Raw genomic sequence first — 20,904 nt, 5'->3', positions numbered from 1 at the left:
TTGCTCTCTCTGCCATGTGCAAGAAGCCAGGAAGAGTCAGAACTGACCATACTGGCACCCTGATCTTGGACTTCTACCCACCAGAATTATGAGAAAAATATTCCTACTGTTTAAACCACCCGGTCTATGGTATTTTGTTATGGCGACCCAGCTGACTAAGACACCTCTTTAGGTATGAATGTCACAGGGCAGGATTCATCCTTCTCTGTCCTTTGCAAAGAGTGAGCTCTTATTACTTGACATTATTATTATTATTTCTATATTTACTTTAGTATTAATATTAATACATTATTAATTTATTATTAATAAAATCCCCCCTTCCATCATCTCTTGTTGCATAACACCCCAAAACACAGTGATTGGAAACAAGGAAGATTTAGGATTTCTTACGATGACTCCATTTTTATGGTTGGCTTGATGGGTCATCCAGACACAGCTGGGGCACCTCACTTCTCCTTTGTGTGACCTCTCCGTGGGACTTCCTTGAGCTTCCTCACAGAACTATGGTCTCAAGCATTCCACAAGGATAAAAATGGAAGCTGCGAGGTCTCCCGGCACCCTCACCGCAGAAGCCACACAGCATCACTTCCACTACATTCCACTGGTCAAGGCAAGTCACCGGGCTGCCCAGACTGAAGGAAAGGAGAAACAGACTCTACCTCTAGAGGCTGGAAAAGTCTCATTGCCAAAGGCATGCAGGATGGGAAAAATCGTGGCCATCTTTGGAAGCCTCCCACCACTGCCTCAATTCAAAACTATCATTAGGGGCGCCTGGGTGGCTCAGTGGGTCAAGCGCCCGACTCTCGACCTCAGCTCAGGTCTTGATCTCACGGTCATGAGTTCGAGCCCCGCGTTGGGCTCCGCATTGGGCGTGAAGCCTAGTTAAAAACCAAACAAAACAAACAAAACCACTAGAGCTTGGAACTCCAAACTGATGCGGTTGCTAGGAGAACACCTCAGCTGGCATGCCAGTTTCTCCAGAATGTAGGACCCACGTGAGTAAGCAGAGTCCTGCTGTCTACTGGCCTATACCAGACGGGACGTGCACAGCTACCGTTCTCTGGGAATTCGGACCTGGAAATAAGGTGTGTCTCTTTATTCGCTAACAAGCTGCTCCAGCGCCAGCCGTTCCGCCATTCCCACATCTAACTACCTGTGTCTGAAGGACTTCTTAAATGAGACGAAGACAGGTCTTTCCATTAACACGGTTCCAACCTCAGCAGAAGGAAGAAAATTAAGTTCCTGTTGCCAGAACTCGGGCCTTCTGGATGTGGCTCGCTACAACTTTTTTTTTTTTTTTTTACTGTACCGCTGACCTCTTAATGAGTCTACCTTAAGCAAATTTAAACGTAATGCCATGGGGCGGGGGGTAAAGCAGAAGAGTGGTATCACTTGGACTTTGCCTTGTTTTGAATCAGCCTATGTTCTTACTTGTAAACGTGGCCAAGAATTAAAAGCACGGGCTCTGATAATCACACTGTCTGAGGTCATGTCTTACTGTAGCCACCACGAGCCGTGGGACTTCGGCAGGTACTGACCACCCTGGACCTTAGAACACCTTGCGGGTAACATTACCGTAACTCACCTTGCTGTGAATACTAATGGACCTGATGCTTCGAATACACCTAGCAGAGTCCTGGCACGTATAATATTTATACATTGATAAGTATTAGCTGGTGCCGAGTTGTTCATTCTCTTTGTCTTTCCCTCTTCTGCCTTTAAGAGAACCTGTGTTGTTCAACTCAACGGTTTCTCAGAGTTATTCGACCACAGAGCCCCCTTTTCTAGAAGTGACGGCATGAAAGAAAATATTTTGGGAAACAGGATGCAGATGGATATAGCAAAGTCCAAACCCGGCATGTTAACAGCTTCTTATTGCCTCTCTTGCTTGTCCTACAATCTTTTCCCTACATGTGTTATTGTGATCTTTTTTTTTTTTTTTTAGATTTTATTTTTAAGTAATCTCCATATCCAACATGGGACCTGAACTCACAACCTGAGATCAAGAGTCACACGTTCTACCCACTGAGCCAGCCAGGTGCCCCTATTTTGATCTTTCATAACTTAATTTTTATATAATTTCAAACTTACAGAAAAATTGTAAAATCAGTATGAAGATTTCCTATATGCCCTTTATCCAAATCTCCCAATTGTTCATCTATGTCTCTATCTACCTACCTGCCTATCCATCCATCCATCCCCATCCACCCACCCATCTACCCATCCATCCACGTATCTGTCTTCTTTCTGAACCACTTGAGAGGAAGCTGGAGACACCTTACCCCCTTATTCCTAAATACTTCGGTGTGTATTTCTGAGGAACGAGGACATTTCTGACATAAACAAGTAGTTAAGCTATCAAGTTACCACATTGATATTTTATTCTACACTTTTTAAAAAATGTAAGCTCTATACGCAACATGGGGTTTGAACTCATGACCTCGAGATCAAGACTTGCATGCTTTACCGAATGAGCCAGCCAGGTGCCCCTCGTGTTGATCTTTTAAAACAGTAAATTGGATCTTGTCATTTCCTTGATTAAAACTTTCCAATGACTTCTCGTTACACTTAACAATAAAATTAGAGCTCCTTCCTGTGGCCCACAGGTGTGGCACACCTCCACCTACGTTACAACTTCCACCATGGGGGGTCTCTTATTGGTCAAGCTGGTTCCCACATCAGGGTCTTAGCACTTCTGCTCCACTTTTGCCCTACCAGTCCTTACATGGTCGGCTACTTCTTATCATTGACCTCAGAGGGGTCTGAGCTGACCGCGCCATGTGAAACAGGATCCCTCCATTCCCTAGCACTTTGCTTTGCTGTCGTATGTCACCTTGTTTGCTTGTTTTTTTTTTTTTTCACGTGTACTCATTTTTGAGAGACAGAATCTGAGTGGGGGAGGGGTAGAGAGGGAGGGAGACACAGAATCTAAAGGAGGCTCCAGGCTCCGAGCTCCCAGCACAGAGCCCGACGCGGGGCTTGAACTCACAAACTGGAAGATCGTGACCTGAGCCGAAGTCGGATGCGTAAGTTACTGAGCCACCCAGGCGCCCCTCACCTTGTTTTGAAAGATGTTTTGTTTTGTTTTGTTCATTGATTGATTTTGAGAGAGAGCGAGGAAGCAGGAGAGGGGCAGAGAGAGAATCCTAAGCAGCCTCTGCGCTGTGAGCAGAGTGGGGCTCTAGCTCACTAACTGTGAGATCATGACCTGAGCCGAAATCAAGAGTCAGATGCTTAACCGACCGAGCCACCCAGGCGCCCCGTGTCACCTTGTTTTACATTTTTTAGACCACTTGTCGCCATCATCCTGTGTGTGCATTTCAGATCTCCTTGTTGATTGCTGGTCTTCCCCTAGACTAGCATGGACTTTCTCTGTTTTGTTCACTGCTATTCCCCAGGAATACTAGGTCTTTGAGAAACTGGCCAAGCGAACACAAGAACGAACACATAGCACATCACGGAATTCCAGACGGGGTCTGGTCCTTCAGTGCAGGGGTCCCCACGGCATCAGAGCCCCACCTCTTATAGCACTGCAGCTCTTCCTGCACCAGCAGCAGCTGGGACTTGAGTTTGTTGCGCTCCTGGAGCACATCCCTTAGCTCCTGCAGAGTGAAGCGTGGCCGGTTGGGATCTGTCAGGTCAACCACCATTTTGTCTGGTCCCAGGTTTACCTGTAAGAAAAGATACCGGGTTGCTTATACAGTTTCCCTCATGCACTTGGACGGTTGGGGTCCCTGGGTGGCTCAGTCGGTGAAGCGTCCGACTTCAGCTCAGGTCATGATCTCGTGGTCCGTGGGTTCGAGCCCCGCGTCGGGCTCTGTGCTGACAGGAGCCAGCTTCAGATTCTGTCTCCCTCTCTCTCTGCTCCTCCCCTGCTTGCACTCTCTCTCTCTCTCAAAAAAAAAAAAAACATTAAAAAAATTTTCTTAAAAAAAAGTAAAAAGATGGACTGTCCACCCCAGAAAGGAAAATTCTGTTTTGTTACTCCCAGGCACCCTATCGGATGAGATGCTGCCTGTTGGAAGTGTTTGGTTGATGGTAAAGAAGCAAAAGTTCTAAGTACCATTCTCCAAGTAAACAGCCAAGGCTCCTTGGAGAATGGCTGATTTCAGGGTTGGAACAGGAAAACTATAAGATGAGCCTGGAACGTTTCCTTGTGGAAGGGAACAAAACGTCAAAATGACAGTTTGAAGGAGTTCCCCCTGGTCAGACTGAGAACAATTTGAGTATCAAAACGAGTAATAACAGGAATGGACAGTAACAGTTCACATAAAAAGAGAATTCAGGAGTTCATATTTAAAATTTAAATCAACTAACTAATTAATGGGGATGTGATGGCTAATTTTATGTGTCTAATTTTACTTGTCTGGGCTAAGGGATGCCCAGAAAGCTGGTTAAACATTTCTGGGTGTGTCGGTGAAGGTGTTTCTGGGAGATATTAGCATTTGGTTTGATGAGCTGAGTAAAGCAGCTGGGGGGCGGGGCGGGCATCATCCAATCCACTGAGGGCCTGAGGGCCCACATGGAAGGAAAGGGGGAAAGAGGGTGAATTTGAGCTCCGTCAGTTGATACAGGACATCCCTTCTTCTCTTGTCCTCAGACATTGACACTCCTGGTTCTTGGGGTTTGGGATCCAGACCAGGATTTCCACCATCAGCCCCCCCACCCCCAGTTCACAGGATTCACTGGTTCTCCAGCTTGCAACTTGCAGATTTTAAGTAAGATTTCTCAGCCTCCATAACCGCATGAACCAATTCCTCAAATAACTATCCTCTTTATATTGAGAGCTATTTCTCCTATTGGTTCCGTGTCTCTGGAGAGATCTGATGAGTACAGGAGAGAAGGAGGGGAATTTGTATCTTACAGCAGAAGGCCAAGTAATAAGTGCAGAAGATGACAGAGTTAAAAAAAAAATTATCCGTTTGCAACCAACTTAGTAATAATTGATTCAGGCAAGACTAAGGAATGGATCTAAAACTTTAGGGTGAAAATCTGTTGGGGAATAGAATATTTTGCACAGTTTCAAAGCATCGTCCTACAACAACTTATGAATTACAAAGGGAATAAAGGCACCTTTACAGTGCAGAAATCTCGCAGACACCACGTTAACCAAGTGATGCAAGTTAACATCACCAATAATCACAAACTGAAGCAGGTGCCTCCTGATACATCGCACTGAGAAGGGCACAGCATCTCTCCAGTGGTATTCCTGCTAAACTGCGTATCTTGAATCTAACGATGACGATGGCACATCAAAACAAACCTAAATTGAAGGACGTTCTACGAACAAACTGATATATAATCTTCAAAGATGTCAAGGTTGTAAAACACAAGGAAAAGCTGAGGAACTCTTCAAGATTAAAGAAGCGTGTCAACTAAAGGTACTATGTAACCCTGGACTAGATTCTGCACCAGAAAGAAGATGCTGTAAAGGGCATTATCATGAATTTTGAATAGGGATAGTATATTAGATCTTAGTATTCTATGACCTTTTTCCCCTGAATTTAATCATTTACTGTCACGATGCAATAGTGTGTCTTGTGAGATTTTAGGGTAAAGGGTCCTAATCTTCTACTAATCCTGCAACTAACATAATGTCTGCTCAAATAGTTGAGAAAAACTGTGAGTGAATAAATAATATATATAAATATTACTTTTGTATATGGATATATACATATACGTATATGTGTTTTGTGTGTGTATATAAATACTTTGATGTGTATTTTCTTCTTCTTCTGTTGTTGTTGTTTTTTTTTTTTTTTGAGAGAGAGAGTGTGAGCCAGGGAGAGGGGCAGAGTGAAGAGAGAGAGAATCCTAAGTGGGCTCCACACTCAGCACAGAGCCTGAAGCGGGGCTCAATCCCACAACCCTGGATCATGCCCTGAGCTGAAATCAAGAGCTGGACACTCAACCGACTGAGTCACCCAGGCGCCCCTATATCTACTTCTTTATCAAATAAGGTGATCTAGAGGCACCTGGGTGACTCAGTCGGTTAAGCATTGACTCTTGATTTTTGGCTCAGGTCATGATCTCATGGTTCGTGAGTTCAAGCCCCATGTCAGGCTCTGTGGTGACAGACAGTGTGGAGAATGCTTGGGATTCTGTCCCTCTCTCTCTGTCCCTCCCCCACTTGCTCCTGAGATCTCTCTCAAAATAAATAAACTTAAGAAAAAAATAAGGTGATCTAGAGGCAGGTCTAGTAAAATACTGAACAAACACAAAGCTTTAAGATGGGAACTATATTGTTACAGGACTTGAAAATATCTGCGGTTTCCACTGGTGACTGCCACAGGTACTGCTATTATTACTGTGGTCTGTCGTCTATATTTGCAACTGAAGAAAATGACACATTTCAGGTGGAGGTTAATGAAAATGAAAATATAATTTTTTCCCATGCCAGGGCATGGACCTCTTGGATTAGAATCACGATTCCCTTGGGCATCTAAGAACTTCGAGTTAAGAACCCTCAGGTTGAATAATTGATATTGTACAATGGAAGTTTTCAAAGCCATTAAAAGATGAAGAAGCTCTTCATCCCGATTTAACTCAACTTCCATGCTATGTTAAGTGAAAAAACACAAAAGGCAGAGCTGGGTATATATTATAATACCATTTGTATAAAAAAGAAAAAAATATTTTCATATCTGCTTTTGTTTGCATAAAGTACCTCTGGAAGGACACACAAGAAACTGATCATTTTAATTTTTTCCAGGGAGGGTAAGGGGTTGGCTGGGGGTGGAGAGAATTGGGCAGGAAAAGTTTTCAAGGCGAACACTTTTGTTACCTTTTGAACTTTGAACTTCCATCCATTTTATTTATTTATTTTGAGAAAGAGAGAGAGAACAGGGGAGGGGCAGAGAGAGAGGGAGAGAGAGAGAACTCTAAGCAGGTTCCGTGCTGTCAGCACATGACAGCATGTAGCCTGAAGCGGGGTCTGAGCCCCTGAACTGTGAGATCATGACCTGAGCCAAAACCAAGAGCCGGACGCTTAACTGACGGAGCCGCCCAGGCACCCCTAAACTTAAAGTTTTAAAAGGGAAAGGAAAAAACTACCTCGCACCCATTAGGGTGGCTATTGTAAACAGACAAAACAGAAAAGAACAAGTATTGAAAGGAGATGGAATTCTTGTGTACTGCTGTTGGGAATGTAAAATGGTATAGCAGATCCTTAAAAAATTAAAAACAGAACTATCCCATGATCCAGCAATTACACTTCTTTTTAAAAAAATTTTTAACATTTATTTATTTTTGAGAGAGAGAGACAGAGACAGAGTGTGAGTGGGGGAAGGCAGAGAGAGAGAAGGAGGCACGGAATCTGAAGCAGGCTCCAGGCTCCAAGCTGTCAGCGCGGAACCCAACGTGGGGCTCGAACTCATAAACCGTGAGATCATGACCTGAGCCTAAGTCAGACACAACAGAATGAGACACCCAGGTACCCCTATACTTTTTTTTTTTTTTAATGTTTATATATTTGCTTTTGAGAGACAGAGGGAGCGAGAGAGCGAGAGAGCGAGAGAGCGAGACCTCAAGCACAGGAGCGGGGGAGGGGCAGAGAGAGAAGGAGGCAGAATCCGAAGCAGGCTCCAGGCTCTGAGCCGTCTGCACAGAGCCTGACTCGGGGCTCAAACTCATGAACCGTGAGATCATGACCTGAGCCGAAGTCGGACGCTCAACCGACTGAGCCGGGTCCCCCCAGCAATTCCACTTCTAATTATATACCGAAAGCAGTGAAAGCAGGGGCTTGAAGAGATATTTATACATCCACGTTCATAGCAGCATTATTCACCCTAGCCAAAAAGTCGAAGCAAACCTGGCATCCACCAACAGATGCACGGACAAACAAAATATGGTACCTCCACACAACAGACTATTATTCAGCTGTTAAAAGGTGGGGAATTCTGACACCTGCTATACCACGGATGACCCTTGAAGACACTGTGGTCAGTGAAATAAGCCAGTGACAAAAGGAAACACATATTATTTTCTTATATGTAGTAGCCGGAATAGGCAAATTCACAGAGATAGAAAATAGACACGGGGAGGGGGGAAGAAGGAGCTGGTGTTTAACGGAGACAGAGTTTGTTTTGTGAGATGAAAAGAATTCTGCAAGGACAGTGGTGATGGTTACACAACAGCGTGGATATACTTCAGTGCCACTTCACTGTGCACTTAGAAATGGTTACGATGGTAAATTTTATGTGTACTTTACCACAGTTAAAAGAAAAAGAGGAAGAAGATGTATTTTTATGAACTGCCTAGTGGCGCTAAACATTCATTCTCTCTGCCCCTTTCCCCACTTCTGGGCTTAGGGTTTAAGGTTTGGGAGGAACATGCCATCTCATCTGCTGCCTGATAAAGCTTGTCCGCTGTGCCCACTACAGAAAATCACCCGGCCCCTGGGCAGAGCACACTGTACATGGTCCGTGTGGGGCTCCCTCCACATCCTTGTTCCTGGAATCGGAGGTGACGGGAACGAGCTCAGAATGTGAGCTGAGCCACCCTGAGCAAGACATTTAACTTCTCTCGAGTCTTCAAAGCCAGGCTACGAATGGTACTCGTGATTCTCAGCCACCTTAGATGACGGACACTAAAGCAGAAATGTATCCACAAACACTGTTGTCACTGTGACACGTGAATAGGTGAAATAAAAGTTTGCCACAGAAGCGACTGGAAACTTTCACTCTTTTTTCCCCCTGCGAATGTCAGCACCCTGTTCCTGTTGTCCTTTCCCGGCACACTTCTTGGTTTGTGATTCGGGAGGTGTGGGTGTCTTAGCTCTCCCGCTCGATGTGAGCTCTGGGAGGGAAGGCTCCTGTCTAATTTACCTCTGCAGCCCCAGGATCCAGCTCTATGAAGTTGCTCATCAAATGTCATTCCAGCAAATGAGGTCAAGTGTCTGCATTTAGTGTGCAGAGGTTGAGACTAGCATCTCTGAGCTCAAACCCTGCCTTCATCTCTGACTCCAAGAAAGTCACCTGGCAAATCACTTAACTATTCTATGCCTCCATTTCTATAAAATGGATATGCTGATAGAGGATTAAGTGAGATGTCCACTTAGAACAGTTTTGTTTTTTTTCAATGGAGACCACTAGTAATTCATGGTATTAATTCAATCAACTGCAACAAGAATTTTAAAACTCATAAAAATAGGGGCACCTGGGTGGCTCAGTTGGTTGAGCGACCAACTCTTGATTTGGGCTCAGGTCATAATCTCAGGGTCATGGGAGCAAGCCCTTCATCAGGCTCCAATACTGAGCATGGAGCCTGCTGAAGATTCTCTCTCTTTCATGGGGCACCAGCGTAGCCCAGTCTGTTAAGGGACCAACCTACCCTTGACTTCGGCTCAGGTCATGATCTTGTGGTTCATGAGTTTGAGCCCTGTGTCGGGCTCTGTGCTGACAGTGCAGAGCCTATTTGCGATTCTCTCTCTCCCCCTCTCTCTCCCTCCCCCGCTCTCTATCTCCCTCAAAATAAATAAACATTAAGAAACAAGAAAGGTTCTTTCTATCTCTGTCCCCTCCCCTGCCCATGCTCTCTCTCACTGTAAAATAAAAAAATACTCTGGGGCACCTGGGTAGCTCAGTCGGTCGAGCGTCTGACTTTGGCTCAGGTCACGATCTCACGCTTTGTGAGTTCGAGCCCGACTGGGCTCTGTGCTGACAGCTCAGAGCCTGGAGCCTGCTTCAGATTCTGTGTCTTCCTCTCTCTCTGTCCCTTCCCCACTTGCTCTGTCTTTCTCTCTCTCAAAAATAAATAAGGATTAAAGAAAAAAATTTTTAAATAAAAAATAAGTTAAAAAAACTCATAAAAATAGAACAGGCAAGTGTGATTGCGCATCATGTTTAATAAGGGTGAGTTAGGGTAAATTGTGTCTTGAAACTTCTGTTTCATCAATATTGGATAGTGATATAATAGGTAATTCTGTAAAATAGAGGTATAACACACATGCACTAATCTTGAGTTTATAGCTGGATGATTTTTTAAAAAAACTTACTTATTTATTTTAAGTAATCTCTACCCCCAAGTGGGGCTTGAACTCATGACCTCTGAGAACAAGAGTCACACGCTCCTCTGACAGCTAGCCAGCTGCCCCTAGCTGGAGAATTAGTAACATAGGTATACACCCATGTGACCACACCCAGACGAGCTCCCCGTGAACCTTCCCCCTGCTCTCCCCTCCCTGGGGTTACCACCAATCTGTCTTCTATAAACACAGGTTATTTTGCCTGTGCTGCAGTTTCAGGTAAATCCACAGTAGATTCTCTTTTGTGCCGGTCTCCTGTCTCCCTGTGTGCCACCACCGAGAGTCGCGCCCACAGCTGCTCTTTTCCCCCGCTGTGTAGTATTCCACAGCGACTATACCACAATTTAAAAATCCATTCTTCTGTAGCGTTTGCTCCAGTTTGGCACACTTCTGAAGAAAAGTGCTCTGAACATTCTTGTAGGTGTCTTTTGGTGGCCTCGGCACGGATTTCTCTCCCTTAGAATATTTCTTACTAGAGGTCGAGATTCTCAAAATGTGATGGAACCTGTTAGAAATGCAGATTTCCAGGCCCCCTCTGGAATCTAAAACTCTGGGGCTAGGGCCCAGTGATGTGTGTTTTAATGAACACCCCAGATGATTCCGCGGCACGCTAAAGCAGGAGAGCCACCGCTCTAGGTCACGTCAAAAATGCTGGGAGGCCCTGATGCAGAACAAACTCGGCACAGGGCCCAGCACCTAGTAAGTGCTCACTAAATGTAGCCATCACAATGCTTCTAATCTGAGGATTGGACAGGCGCCGTGGTTGTTTTCAGGGGCTCCGGGCCCCTGGGTACTCTCCTCCCATGCCCCGCAGCCCGCACTCACCTCCCTGCCTGCCGCCGAGCCCTCGGTCCGCAGCCCCTCCACCTCCTTCTTGAGGCTGTCCCTCTCCATTCTCAGCTCCTCCACGGTCAGGTTGCCCTCATTCACCAGCGTCTCCAGCATCTCCAGGACGCGGACGATCTTGAACTGCAGCTGTGTCACCCGGGGGTCGCTGCCCAGGGCCATCAGCTCGCGGCCCATCACATAGGAGATATCATACACGTCCTCGGCGGTCAACTGGAAGGGGCTCTTGCCCAAAGCCCCCTCGGGCCCAGCCTCGTCTCCTTCTTCCTCCTCTTCTTCCCCCTCTTCTTCCCCCTCCTCCTCTTCCTCCTCTCGCAAAGGGGGCTCCTCCATGGCCGCCCAGAACCCTGCAGCCACGAGAGCTGCTTTCTCACAATCTCCAAAAGTCTAACTTCCTCCCGGCGCAGAAAACTTTCCGCAGGCTGAGACCCTGCCTGCCCGGGGACGGAGGGTGGCCCAGGAGCGGCCAATCAGCGCGGCCGAGGGGTGGGCCCGGGACAGAAAGGCCGAGCGCCACGGCTCCCGGGCCCGGACGCCTGGTGCACCGGCCCCGCTGAGGACCGTGCAGGAGGGCGGCCTCCAGGATGTGGTTTGGGGCACGAAAAGACAACAGAAAGGGAGGGCAGCCGAGAAGAGGAACGCAGAGGGTAAGGGTGACCGCGATTGCTCCTGGCTGGGAGGGGTTGCAAACCGGGGAGGGGGAGGGGCCTCCGCCTGAGCCCCGCCCCCGGTGACGGCCGCCACCGCCGCCGGGTTTCTATGGAGACGCAGCGGAGTTTCCACAGCGAGTCTGGAAAAGAGAGGTGAAAAGCCCACAACTTTTTCTTCTGTGCTCACGCTTTCCAGCCATAGAATTTGCATTGTACGTGGAGGGATATCCGGGTCTCTGTGGGGGGTGGGGGGTGGGGGTACTTTCGGAAGCCCACGGCAAAACAGAGGAGTGCTGTTGGTGGCTGCGCGCGGGAGTCCGAAGGCCCGGGTCGCGCACAACTCCCGGGTCGGTTGTCACCAGGACCTGTGTGTGGCATCTGACTCTCAATAAAATGGAGAATCCCTGCGCTGTGCACTTGGCCGATTCCTGGGCTCCTCCCCTTAGGCAGCGTTGCAGGCTTGGCAGATTACTTAACCCTCAGCTTCCTGCTCGGGGAGTAAGAGCACTTACGTGGTGAGGTTGCTGCGGGGACATACGAGGTGAGGTCATGAGATACTGCATGTGACAAAAGTACTTCGGAAGTACGCAAAAAGTGTTCTCCAACAAACCCCGCTTGTGTGAGAGACACGTGGCACGTGGGCTGGGGTGTTAGGAGTACTAAACAAGACAAAAATCACTGCTTTGAAAATTAGAAAGCATTCTACAGATAAGGTATTAGTAAATATTAGCAGTGTGGATTACAAAACGAGTTCTTTTAGGTTTGATTAGAAATTTGTAATAGTCATAGGCAGAAAACTCTGCAATGGTGCTGGTCTTTCCCGGGAATATATTGCTACCTTTGTATGGGGGTAGATGTACCTGATGTTCTCCACACTGAGGTTCTACCATCACAACGGTGAGTGGCCACGGATAAAACAAGCAAAGAGCAAGGCAGGCAAACAGAAAAGACACTATTTTCAGGGTACAGTGCTCTAAAGATTGGAGCCAGGCCCCCGGGCAAGGACTCAGTAATCCATAAATCACAGACGTGACAACGCCCAGTGATTAAATAAGGAGATAAAACGTTAGACTTGCCATAAATAAAGTATGGTATATCCAAACAATGGAATATTACTCCACCATAAAAAGGAATGAAGGATTAGAACAGAGTGCCCAGAAATAAACCCTAGCATATATGGTCCAATAATTTTCAACAAGGGTGCTAAGACCATTCTTGGGTGGGGGGTGGGGTGGGGGGCGGAGGACAGTCTTTTCAACAAATGTTGTTGGAAAAATTGGATACCTACATGCAAAAGTATAAAGGTGGACCCTTGCCTTACACCATATATAAAAATTAACTCAAAATAGATACAAAAGACAAAGCTATAAACCTCTTAGAAGAAAACATAGGGGAAAAGCTTTATGTCACTGGATTTAGCAACGATTTCTTCAAAAGCACAGGCAATGAAAGAATAAATACATAAACAGGACTACATCAACACTTAAAACTTGTGCATTCAGGGTGCCTGGGTGGTTCAGTAGGTTGAACATCTGACTTCAGGTCAGGTCACGATCTCAGGGTTCGTGGGTTCGAGCCCCGCATCGAGCCCAATTCTGATCCTCTGTCTCCCCCTCTCTCTCTGCCCCTCCCCTGCTCACACCAAAGTTAAAAGTTTTTCAAAGTTAACTTTTTCAAAGTTAAACTTTCAAAGTTTAACTTCTTCAAAGTTAAAAGAAAAAAAAAACAGGGGCACCTGGGTGGCTCAGTCAGTTAAGCTTCCGACTTCGGCTCAGGTCACGATCTCACGGTCCATGAGTTTGAGCCCCGTGACAGGCTCTGTGCTAATAGTTCAGAGCCTGTAGCTGCTTCAGATTCTGTGTCTCCCTCTCTCTTTCCCCCTCCCCTGCTCGCTCTCTCTTCCTCTCTCTCTCTCTCTCAAAAATAAAAACCAAATAAATAAATAAAACATTAAAAAAACACCTTGTGCATCCAAAATATATATAAAAATAAGAAAAAAAACCTTGTGTGTCCAAGACCACAATTAACAGAGTGTAAAAGCAGCCTACAGAATGCGTGAATATATCTGCAAGTCAAATCCGATAAGGGGTTATTAGGGGTTATTATCCAGATTATACAAAGAACTCCTACTATGCAATAATAAAAAAACCTAGGGGCACTTGGGTGGCTCAGTCGGTTAAATGTCGCACTCTTGATTTAGGCTCAGGTCATGGAGCCTACTTTTTTTTTAGTTTATTTATTTATTTTGAGAGAGAGAGAGAGAGAGAGAGCGCGCGCGTGCACGTGAGTGTGAGCGGGGGAAGGGCAGAGAGAAAGGAAAGAGAGAATCCCAGGTAGGCTCCATGCTGTCAGCGTAGAGCCCAATGAGGGACTGGATCTCACAAACCGAACTGTGAGATCATGACGTGAGTTGAAACCAAGAGTTGGACACTTAACTGACTGAGCCACCCAGGCACCCCTGGAGCTTACTTAAAAACAAACAAACAAAAAACAAAAAAAATCTAGATAAAACATGGGTAAAGTAAAAATAGATGTAAAATATTTAGCAAGATATTAGCAAACAGAATTCAGCACTACATAAAAATTATTCTACACCATGACTAAGCAGGGTTTATTCCAGGGATGCAAGGCTGGTTCAGAAAAGATAATCTATGTCATCTACCATAGTAACAGGCTAAAGATTACACACACACACACACACACACACACACACACACACACACACACACAACTATTAGAGCTAATGAAAGCTCAAGGTTCCAAGATACAAGATCCATATACAAAAACCAATTGAATTTCTATATACTTGCAAGGAATAATCTGAAAATAAAATTTAGAAAACAATTCCACTTAACAGTGGCATCAAAAAGAATAAAATATTTAAAAATAAATTTAACAAATGAAGAAGATGACCTGCACACTGAAAACTACAAAATCTCATTGAGAGGAATTAAGATGTAAATAAATGGAAAGACATCATGTGTTATAAATTATAACAAGATGTTTAAGATGGCAATATTCTCCATCTTACATTTCCAACTGATCTCCAGAATCAGCATAATCCCTATCGAAATCTGTGCAGAAAACAGTTAACATAGCAGGCCCGGGAATGCTCATTGGAAAATCCTGCTTTCAAGGTTGGCCTTAGCTAGGATCTGGGAACTTGTGTTTGGGGAGGGTTCCCACCACCCCATCTGAAAAGAGTAGCTCAGTGTTCCTTAGTTGTTCATGCAAACAGCATAGTTCACTGGCTTCCTCCGGGGAGTCTGGAATTTTGGTATGTGCTAGGCAGAAGGTATCTGCATGACGAGCCCCCTTAAGAACTTCTGGCACAGTCTCTAATGAGCTTCTCTCACAGACAACATTTCACATTGTCATAACTCATTACTGGGAAGTTACACCAAGTCAAGCCAGTCACAAAAGACCTCCTATTGTATGATTCCGTTTGTGTGAAATGTCCAGAAGAGGCAAACCCACAGAGACAGAGCACCTACTATGTGCGAAGTCTCTAGTGTCGTGGTGAACTGGGATCTGGAGTTGAGCGGTATGACTTGAACCTCACAATTGCTACTTGCTGGTACATAAGTTTGATCAAGTTCCCCAATCTCTCCAAATCCACATTTCTTCACTGGAAACTGGAAAAAATAAAAGTATTCCCCAAGGTTGGCATGAAGGTTAGATGACATAATGCATGAGAAGTGCCTAGTCCAGGGTCTAGCACATCATAAGCATCAATGGATGTTGACTATCATTGGCTATTATTATAAAGCGTTAATGATCTTAACTCTTAGATCCCTCATAGAATTCGACAGTCTCAACCCTTCTCTCTCCACTGGGAAATTATGAAAATAGTTATGAGTTACAACAGCGGTTCTTAAAGTGTTCTCCCCAGACCAACAGCAATGGGGTGCATGGAAACTTCTCAGCAATGCAAATTCTTGACCCACTGAATCAGAAACTTGGGGAATGGGCCCTAGCAATCTGTGTTTCCACAGCCCTCTAGATAATTCTAATGCATGCTCAAGTTTGAAAAACAATAAATGATAGCACAGTGTTCACAAGGGTGGGTTCTAGACAAGACCACAAGTGTTCAGATATTGAACACTTGAATCTGCCACTGGCAAGCTGTGTGATGTTAGGTAAGTAAATCATGCCTCTACTCTGGGGCTTAGTTTTCCCATCTGTAATATGGGGATAAGGATAAAATCTAGTTTGTGGGGCTCCTGGGTGGTTCTGTCTGGGTGGCAGCCTGGAGACTACTTTGGATTCTGTGTCTCCCTCTCTCTCTCTCTGTCCCTCCCATGCTCGTGCGTGCTCTCTCTCTCTTTCATAAATAAATAAATAACAAACATTAAAAAAATCTAGTTCATAAGATTGTTGTGAAGTGCTTTAGAACAGTGACTGGCACATAGTAAGTGCTCAGTAGATGTCAGCTATTATCATAAGCTACTTACCACTCAAATATGAAACATAAGAAATTTCTCAAGTTCATATAATTATTGGGGAACGAGATATGGAAAGTTGGATTAGTAACACATGTAGAACATGTTTACAACAAAGTTTTTTAGAGTCACAAGGATAGGGGTGCCTGGGTGGCTCAGTCGGTTAATCCTCTGACTCAACTTGGGCTCAGGTCATGAGCTCACAGTTTGTGAGTTGGAGCCCCACGTCAGGCTCTGTGCTGACAGCATGGAGCCTGCTTAGGATTCTCTCTCTCTCTTTCTCTCTCTCTCTCTCTGCCTCTCCCCTGTTCTCTTTCTGTCTCTCAAAATAAATAAATAAACTTAAAAAAAGTCACAAGGAGGGGCGCCTGTGTGGCGCAGTCGGTTAAGCGTCCGACTTCAGCCAGGTCACGATCTCGCGGTCCGTGAGTTCGAGCCCCGCGTCGGGCTCTGGGCTGATGGCTTGGAGCCTGGAGCCTGTTTCCGATTCTGTGTCTCCCTCTCTCTCTGACCCTCCCCCGTTCATGCTCTGTCTCTCTCTGTCCCAAAAATAAATAAAAAACGTTGGAAAAAAAAAATTAAAAAAAAAAAAAGTCACAAGGATATATCATTATACAAGTTAAAAAAATTTTTTTAAACATTTATTTATTTTTGAGACAGAGAGAGACAGAGCATGAACGGGGGAGGGTCAGAGAGAGAGGGAGACACAGAATCTGAAACAGGCTCCAGGCTCTGAGCTGTCAGCACAGAGCCCGATGCGGGGCTCAAACTCATGGACCTCAAGATCATGACCTGAGCTGAAGTCGGCCGCTCAACCGACTGAGCCACCCAGGTGCCCCGTACAAAGTTTTAAAAAGACTTGAAGGGGCACCTGGGTGGCTCAGTCGGTTAAGCATCCGACTTCAGCTCAGGTCACGATCTCATGGTCCGTGAGTTCGAGCCCCGTGTCAGGCTCTGAGCTGATGGCTCGGAGCCTGGAGACTGCTTCCGATTCTGTGTCTCCCTCTCTCTCTGACCCTCCCCCGTTCATGCCCTGTCTCTCTCTGTCCCAAAAATAAATAAACGTTAAAAAAAATAAAAAATAAAAAAATAAAAAAATAAAAAGACTTGAAGACACACTCTTCCCCTGAGATTTAAGACAGTGTATATAGGGGTGCCTGGGTGGCTCAGTTGGTTAAGCGTTCGACTTCAGCTTAGGTCATGATCTCATAGTTCATGAGTTCAAGCCCCATGTAGGGCTCTGTGCTGACAGCTCAAAGCTTGGAGCCCTGTCAGCTCAGAGTTTGGAGCCCGCTTTGGATTCTGTGTCTCCCTCTCTCTCTGTCTCTCCCTCTCCTTAAAAATAAATAAACATAAAAAAAAAGTGTATACAGCTGCACTAGCCCCCCACTACCCCCACTCCACCCTCTGTGTTTGAGTAGAAATCAAAGTGCAAAAGGGATCCTAGAGTAAAGTCATGCCTTATGGTTAAACAAAGGAAAAAGTGACATGGAAAACAAAAGTTGTGGGTGGGTCACACTTAAAGAAACTATAAATGTTTGCAGGCTAATGCCCACCAGCAGTTAAGTTCCATTAGCAAACATCTGGTGGTCCTATCTTGGTACGTCAAGTAGACTTAAGTCTTACGCTCCTGTGAATACCTATGGCACCATTTATTTCCTGGGTGGTACATCAGTATGGCTTTCTTCACGTTCTTTAAATTATTTCCAGGTCTTCTTACCCATAAATCATGCATGGAAACAGCCAAGATTTTGGAGACTTCCCAGTTTGGCTTAAATGCCTGCAATCCTGGGTCAGTGACTTCATCTCTAGGAGTTGAAGGGCTTTAGCAAAGAATCTGGTTGCAGGAAGGGCAGTGCCCAGGGCACTAGTTTTTAATCTGTTTGCACAAGAGCATACTTTTTTTTTTTTTTTTAACTTGGGTGAAATGTTTATTTAGGGTGCCAAGTGGGTGGGGAAGCATTAAAGGAAATTTTGGCAGAAGGGAATCAAATTCTCCTCCCCACTCTCCAGCCCAGCTCTTGATCCACCCTGGAATGTAAAAAGCTGTTCCTCAAATAGTCGTTGAGAGAAATGAATGGTCCCGGCCCAGTGCTGGCAGATCTGCGTAAGATGCTATCCGTGTGCACAAATGTCAACTAGGGTAGTCCACGCTGCCCTCCAGGTCTTCTGCTGCCTTTGTAGAATATTGTGTTATTAATTTCTAATCACCCTTGAACCTGTTGACCCTTGAACAACATGAGGGGTAGGGGCTCCGACCCCACGCGCAGTCAGAAATCCACGTATGACTTTTGATTCTCCCCAAACTTAACTACTAATAGCCTATTGTTGGCTGGAAGCCTTGCCAATAATGTAGTCAATCAACACATATTTTGTATGTTATGCGTATCATATACTGTATTCTCACAATAAAGTAAGCTAGAGAAAATAAAGGTTATTGAAGAACATAAGGAAAATATATTCATAGGGTTGTACTTATCAGAACAACCCACATGGACGCACATAGTTTTTTTTTTTAAGATTTTCTTTTTAAGTAATCTCTACACACAATGTGGGGCTCGAACTCACAACCCCGAGACCAAGAGTCACACGCTCCACCGCTCCACTGACTGAACCAGCCAAGTTTAAAACTGTTATTCAAGAGTCGGCTGTCGCTAGACATGGCAGTCACAGAGATGCCTTTCAGATGACCCTTCAAGAGGCCAAGAAGCACGTGAAAAGATAGCCAACGTCGCTAATTGGAGAAATGCCAGTCAAGCCACAAGGGGAGAATACCTTGCCCAGCCATTAGGATGGCTATTCTTCAAACAAAAACAAAACCCAGAAACTAAGAAGCCTTGCAGAGGATGCGGACAATCGGAACCCTCGTGGTTTGCTGGTAGGAATGTAAAACGGTGCAGCTCATGTGAAAAACAGTATGGTGTTGCTCAAAAAATTAAAAATACTGGGGCGCCTGGGTGGCTTAGTCGGTTAAGCGTTCGACTTTGGCTCAGGTCATGATCTTGCGGTTTGTGGGTTCAAGCCCCGTGTGGAGCTCTGTGCTGACAGCTCGGGGCCTGGAGCCTGCTTCGTATTCTGTGTCTCCCTCTCTCTCTGCCCCTCCCCTGCTCATACTCTGTTTCTCTCTGTCTCAAAAATAAATAAAGCATTAAAAAAAAAAATACAATAGCCACATGATCCCACAATTCCACTTTCGGGCATATAGCCAAAAGAAAGCAGGATCTGGAAGAGATCTTTGTATACCCATGTTCATAGCAGCATTATTTACTCTAGCCAAAAGGTGGAAGCAACCCAAATGTTCATCCACAGATGAATGGATAAGCAGAATGTAGCCTAGCCCTAAGGCGGAATGAATTTCTGACAGTTGCTACAACATGCATGAATCTGAGAACGTGATGCTAAGTGAAAGAAGCCAATCATAAAAAGGCAAGTGCTCAGGGCGCCCGGGTGGCTCAGTCGGTTGAGCGTCCGACTCTGGCCCAGGTCATGATCTCACAGTTCGTGAGTTCGAGCCCCGCCTCGGGTTCTGTTCTGACAGCTCAGAGCCTGGAGCCTGCTTCAGATTCTGTGTCTCCCTCTCTCTCTGCCTCATCCCCACTCATGCTCTGTCTCTCTCTGTCTTAAAAATAAATAAAACATTAAAAAAAACAAGGCAAGCGTTCTACGGTTCCGCTTACACGAGGTGCCTGGAATAGTGAAATCCATAGAGACAGAAAGCAGAACAGTGGTTACCAGGAGCAGGGGGCTGGGCTGGGGGAGTTTTTATTTAATGGAGACAGAGTTTTAGTTTTGCAAGATAAAAAAAAAAAAAAAGTTCTGGTGGTTGGTTGCACAACAATGTAAATACACTTAACACTATGGAGCTGTATGCTTAGAAATTAAATGGCAATCAGAATTTAAATGGTAAATTTTATGTTTCCTCTGACCACAATTAACAATTAAAAAAAAAAAGAAAAAGGAAAGCACTGACCGGTCAGTGCGAGGGTTGTGGTTCGCTGACTGCCTCTAGCTTCAGCACCTTTGGATTCCGCACAGCATTCTTGCCAGGGCACACTTCCCAGAGGCTCTCAGCTGATGACTGAGCACAGCAGGGAGACGAGGACCACGCCATTTGTGTCCCCCACGGGACAGCTCCAAGGGGCAACCTGCTCTGGGTCCTCCCCCGCTCCGTGGTCAAGTGCACGCTGTAGGCTGAGGCTCTCACTTCCTGTTTCTTTCCTTTCCTTTCTAACATGTCAAATCTGCATCCTGGTCTGAAGGCGAGTTTCTCTGCCCAGCGTTGCTTCCTCCTTCTCTGTGACTCACAGGTGTATCTCCACTAACCCCCTTTGCACTCCTAAGTTGGTCTGACCCTTTGCTCACCAGAGGACCTAACTAACACAAGACACGTGTAAATATATGCTCACTGTGGAAAACTGTAAATGTTCCTTGAGTAGATAGAAGAGGTGAGAGATCCTCCCCCTGCAGTCCCGCCATTACCCCAGAAACAGCTAATGCTGGCAGCTTGATGTAACCTACCTACACCCGCACTCATCTAGTAGCCACCAGCACGCGAGCTCTTGAAATGTGGCTAGTCCTAACCAAGTTATAAATGCACACTGGAATTCAAAAAAGAGAACATAAGCCGTCTCTCTAATGATACTTCTACTGATTACCTGTGAAAATGATGTTTAGAATGTGCTGGGTTTATTCTATTTAGAATAAATGATTAAAATTAGCTTCACTGGTTTCTTTTTACTTTTTTAATGTGGTCACTATAAACCTTAAGATGACACATGTGGCTGACATCCTCTTTTTATGGAACATCACTGCTCTAGATCAGTGTGGTCTGACAGAACTTTCTACAGTGATGGAAATGTTCTGTATCCACACGGTCGGATACGCGAGCCACTAGCTGCCCCATCTATGGAGCACTTGGAATGCGGCTGATCCGACGGGGAAA

General features: G+C 45.4%; 1 protein-coding gene across 2 annotated transcripts in view; it reads right to left on the bottom strand.

Moving 5' to 3' along the window:
* Window positions 1–20,904, bottom strand: part of RILPL2 (Rab interacting lysosomal protein like 2) — a 36,676-nt gene that overhangs the window by 5,279 nt on the left and 10,493 nt on the right. The window contains exons 4-6 of one of the 2 annotated variants that reach the window (XM_042962935.1): window positions 15,015–15,155; window positions 10,850–11,660; window positions 3,520–3,671 (exon numbers count right to left, since the gene is read on the bottom strand). In XM_042962935.1, the coding sequence (XP_042818869.1) occupies window positions 3,520–3,671; window positions 10,850–11,203 (506 nt within the window). In that variant the 5' untranslated portion in view covers window positions 11,204–11,660; window positions 15,015–15,155. The remainder of the gene's footprint in view (window positions 1–3,519; window positions 3,672–10,849; window positions 11,661–15,014; window positions 15,156–20,904) is intronic. The other variant, XM_007079539.3, reaches the window with a different exon arrangement.

This window comes from Panthera tigris, chromosome D3 (genome assembly GCF_018350195.1).
Source record: "Panthera tigris isolate Pti1 chromosome D3, P.tigris_Pti1_mat1.1, whole genome shotgun sequence".
In the NCBI taxonomy this organism is placed as follows: Eukaryota; Metazoa; Chordata; class Mammalia; order Carnivora; family Felidae; genus Panthera; species Panthera tigris.
Note: the sequence above shows the minus strand (reverse complement) of the source record. Positions and strands in the feature narration are given on the sequence as shown.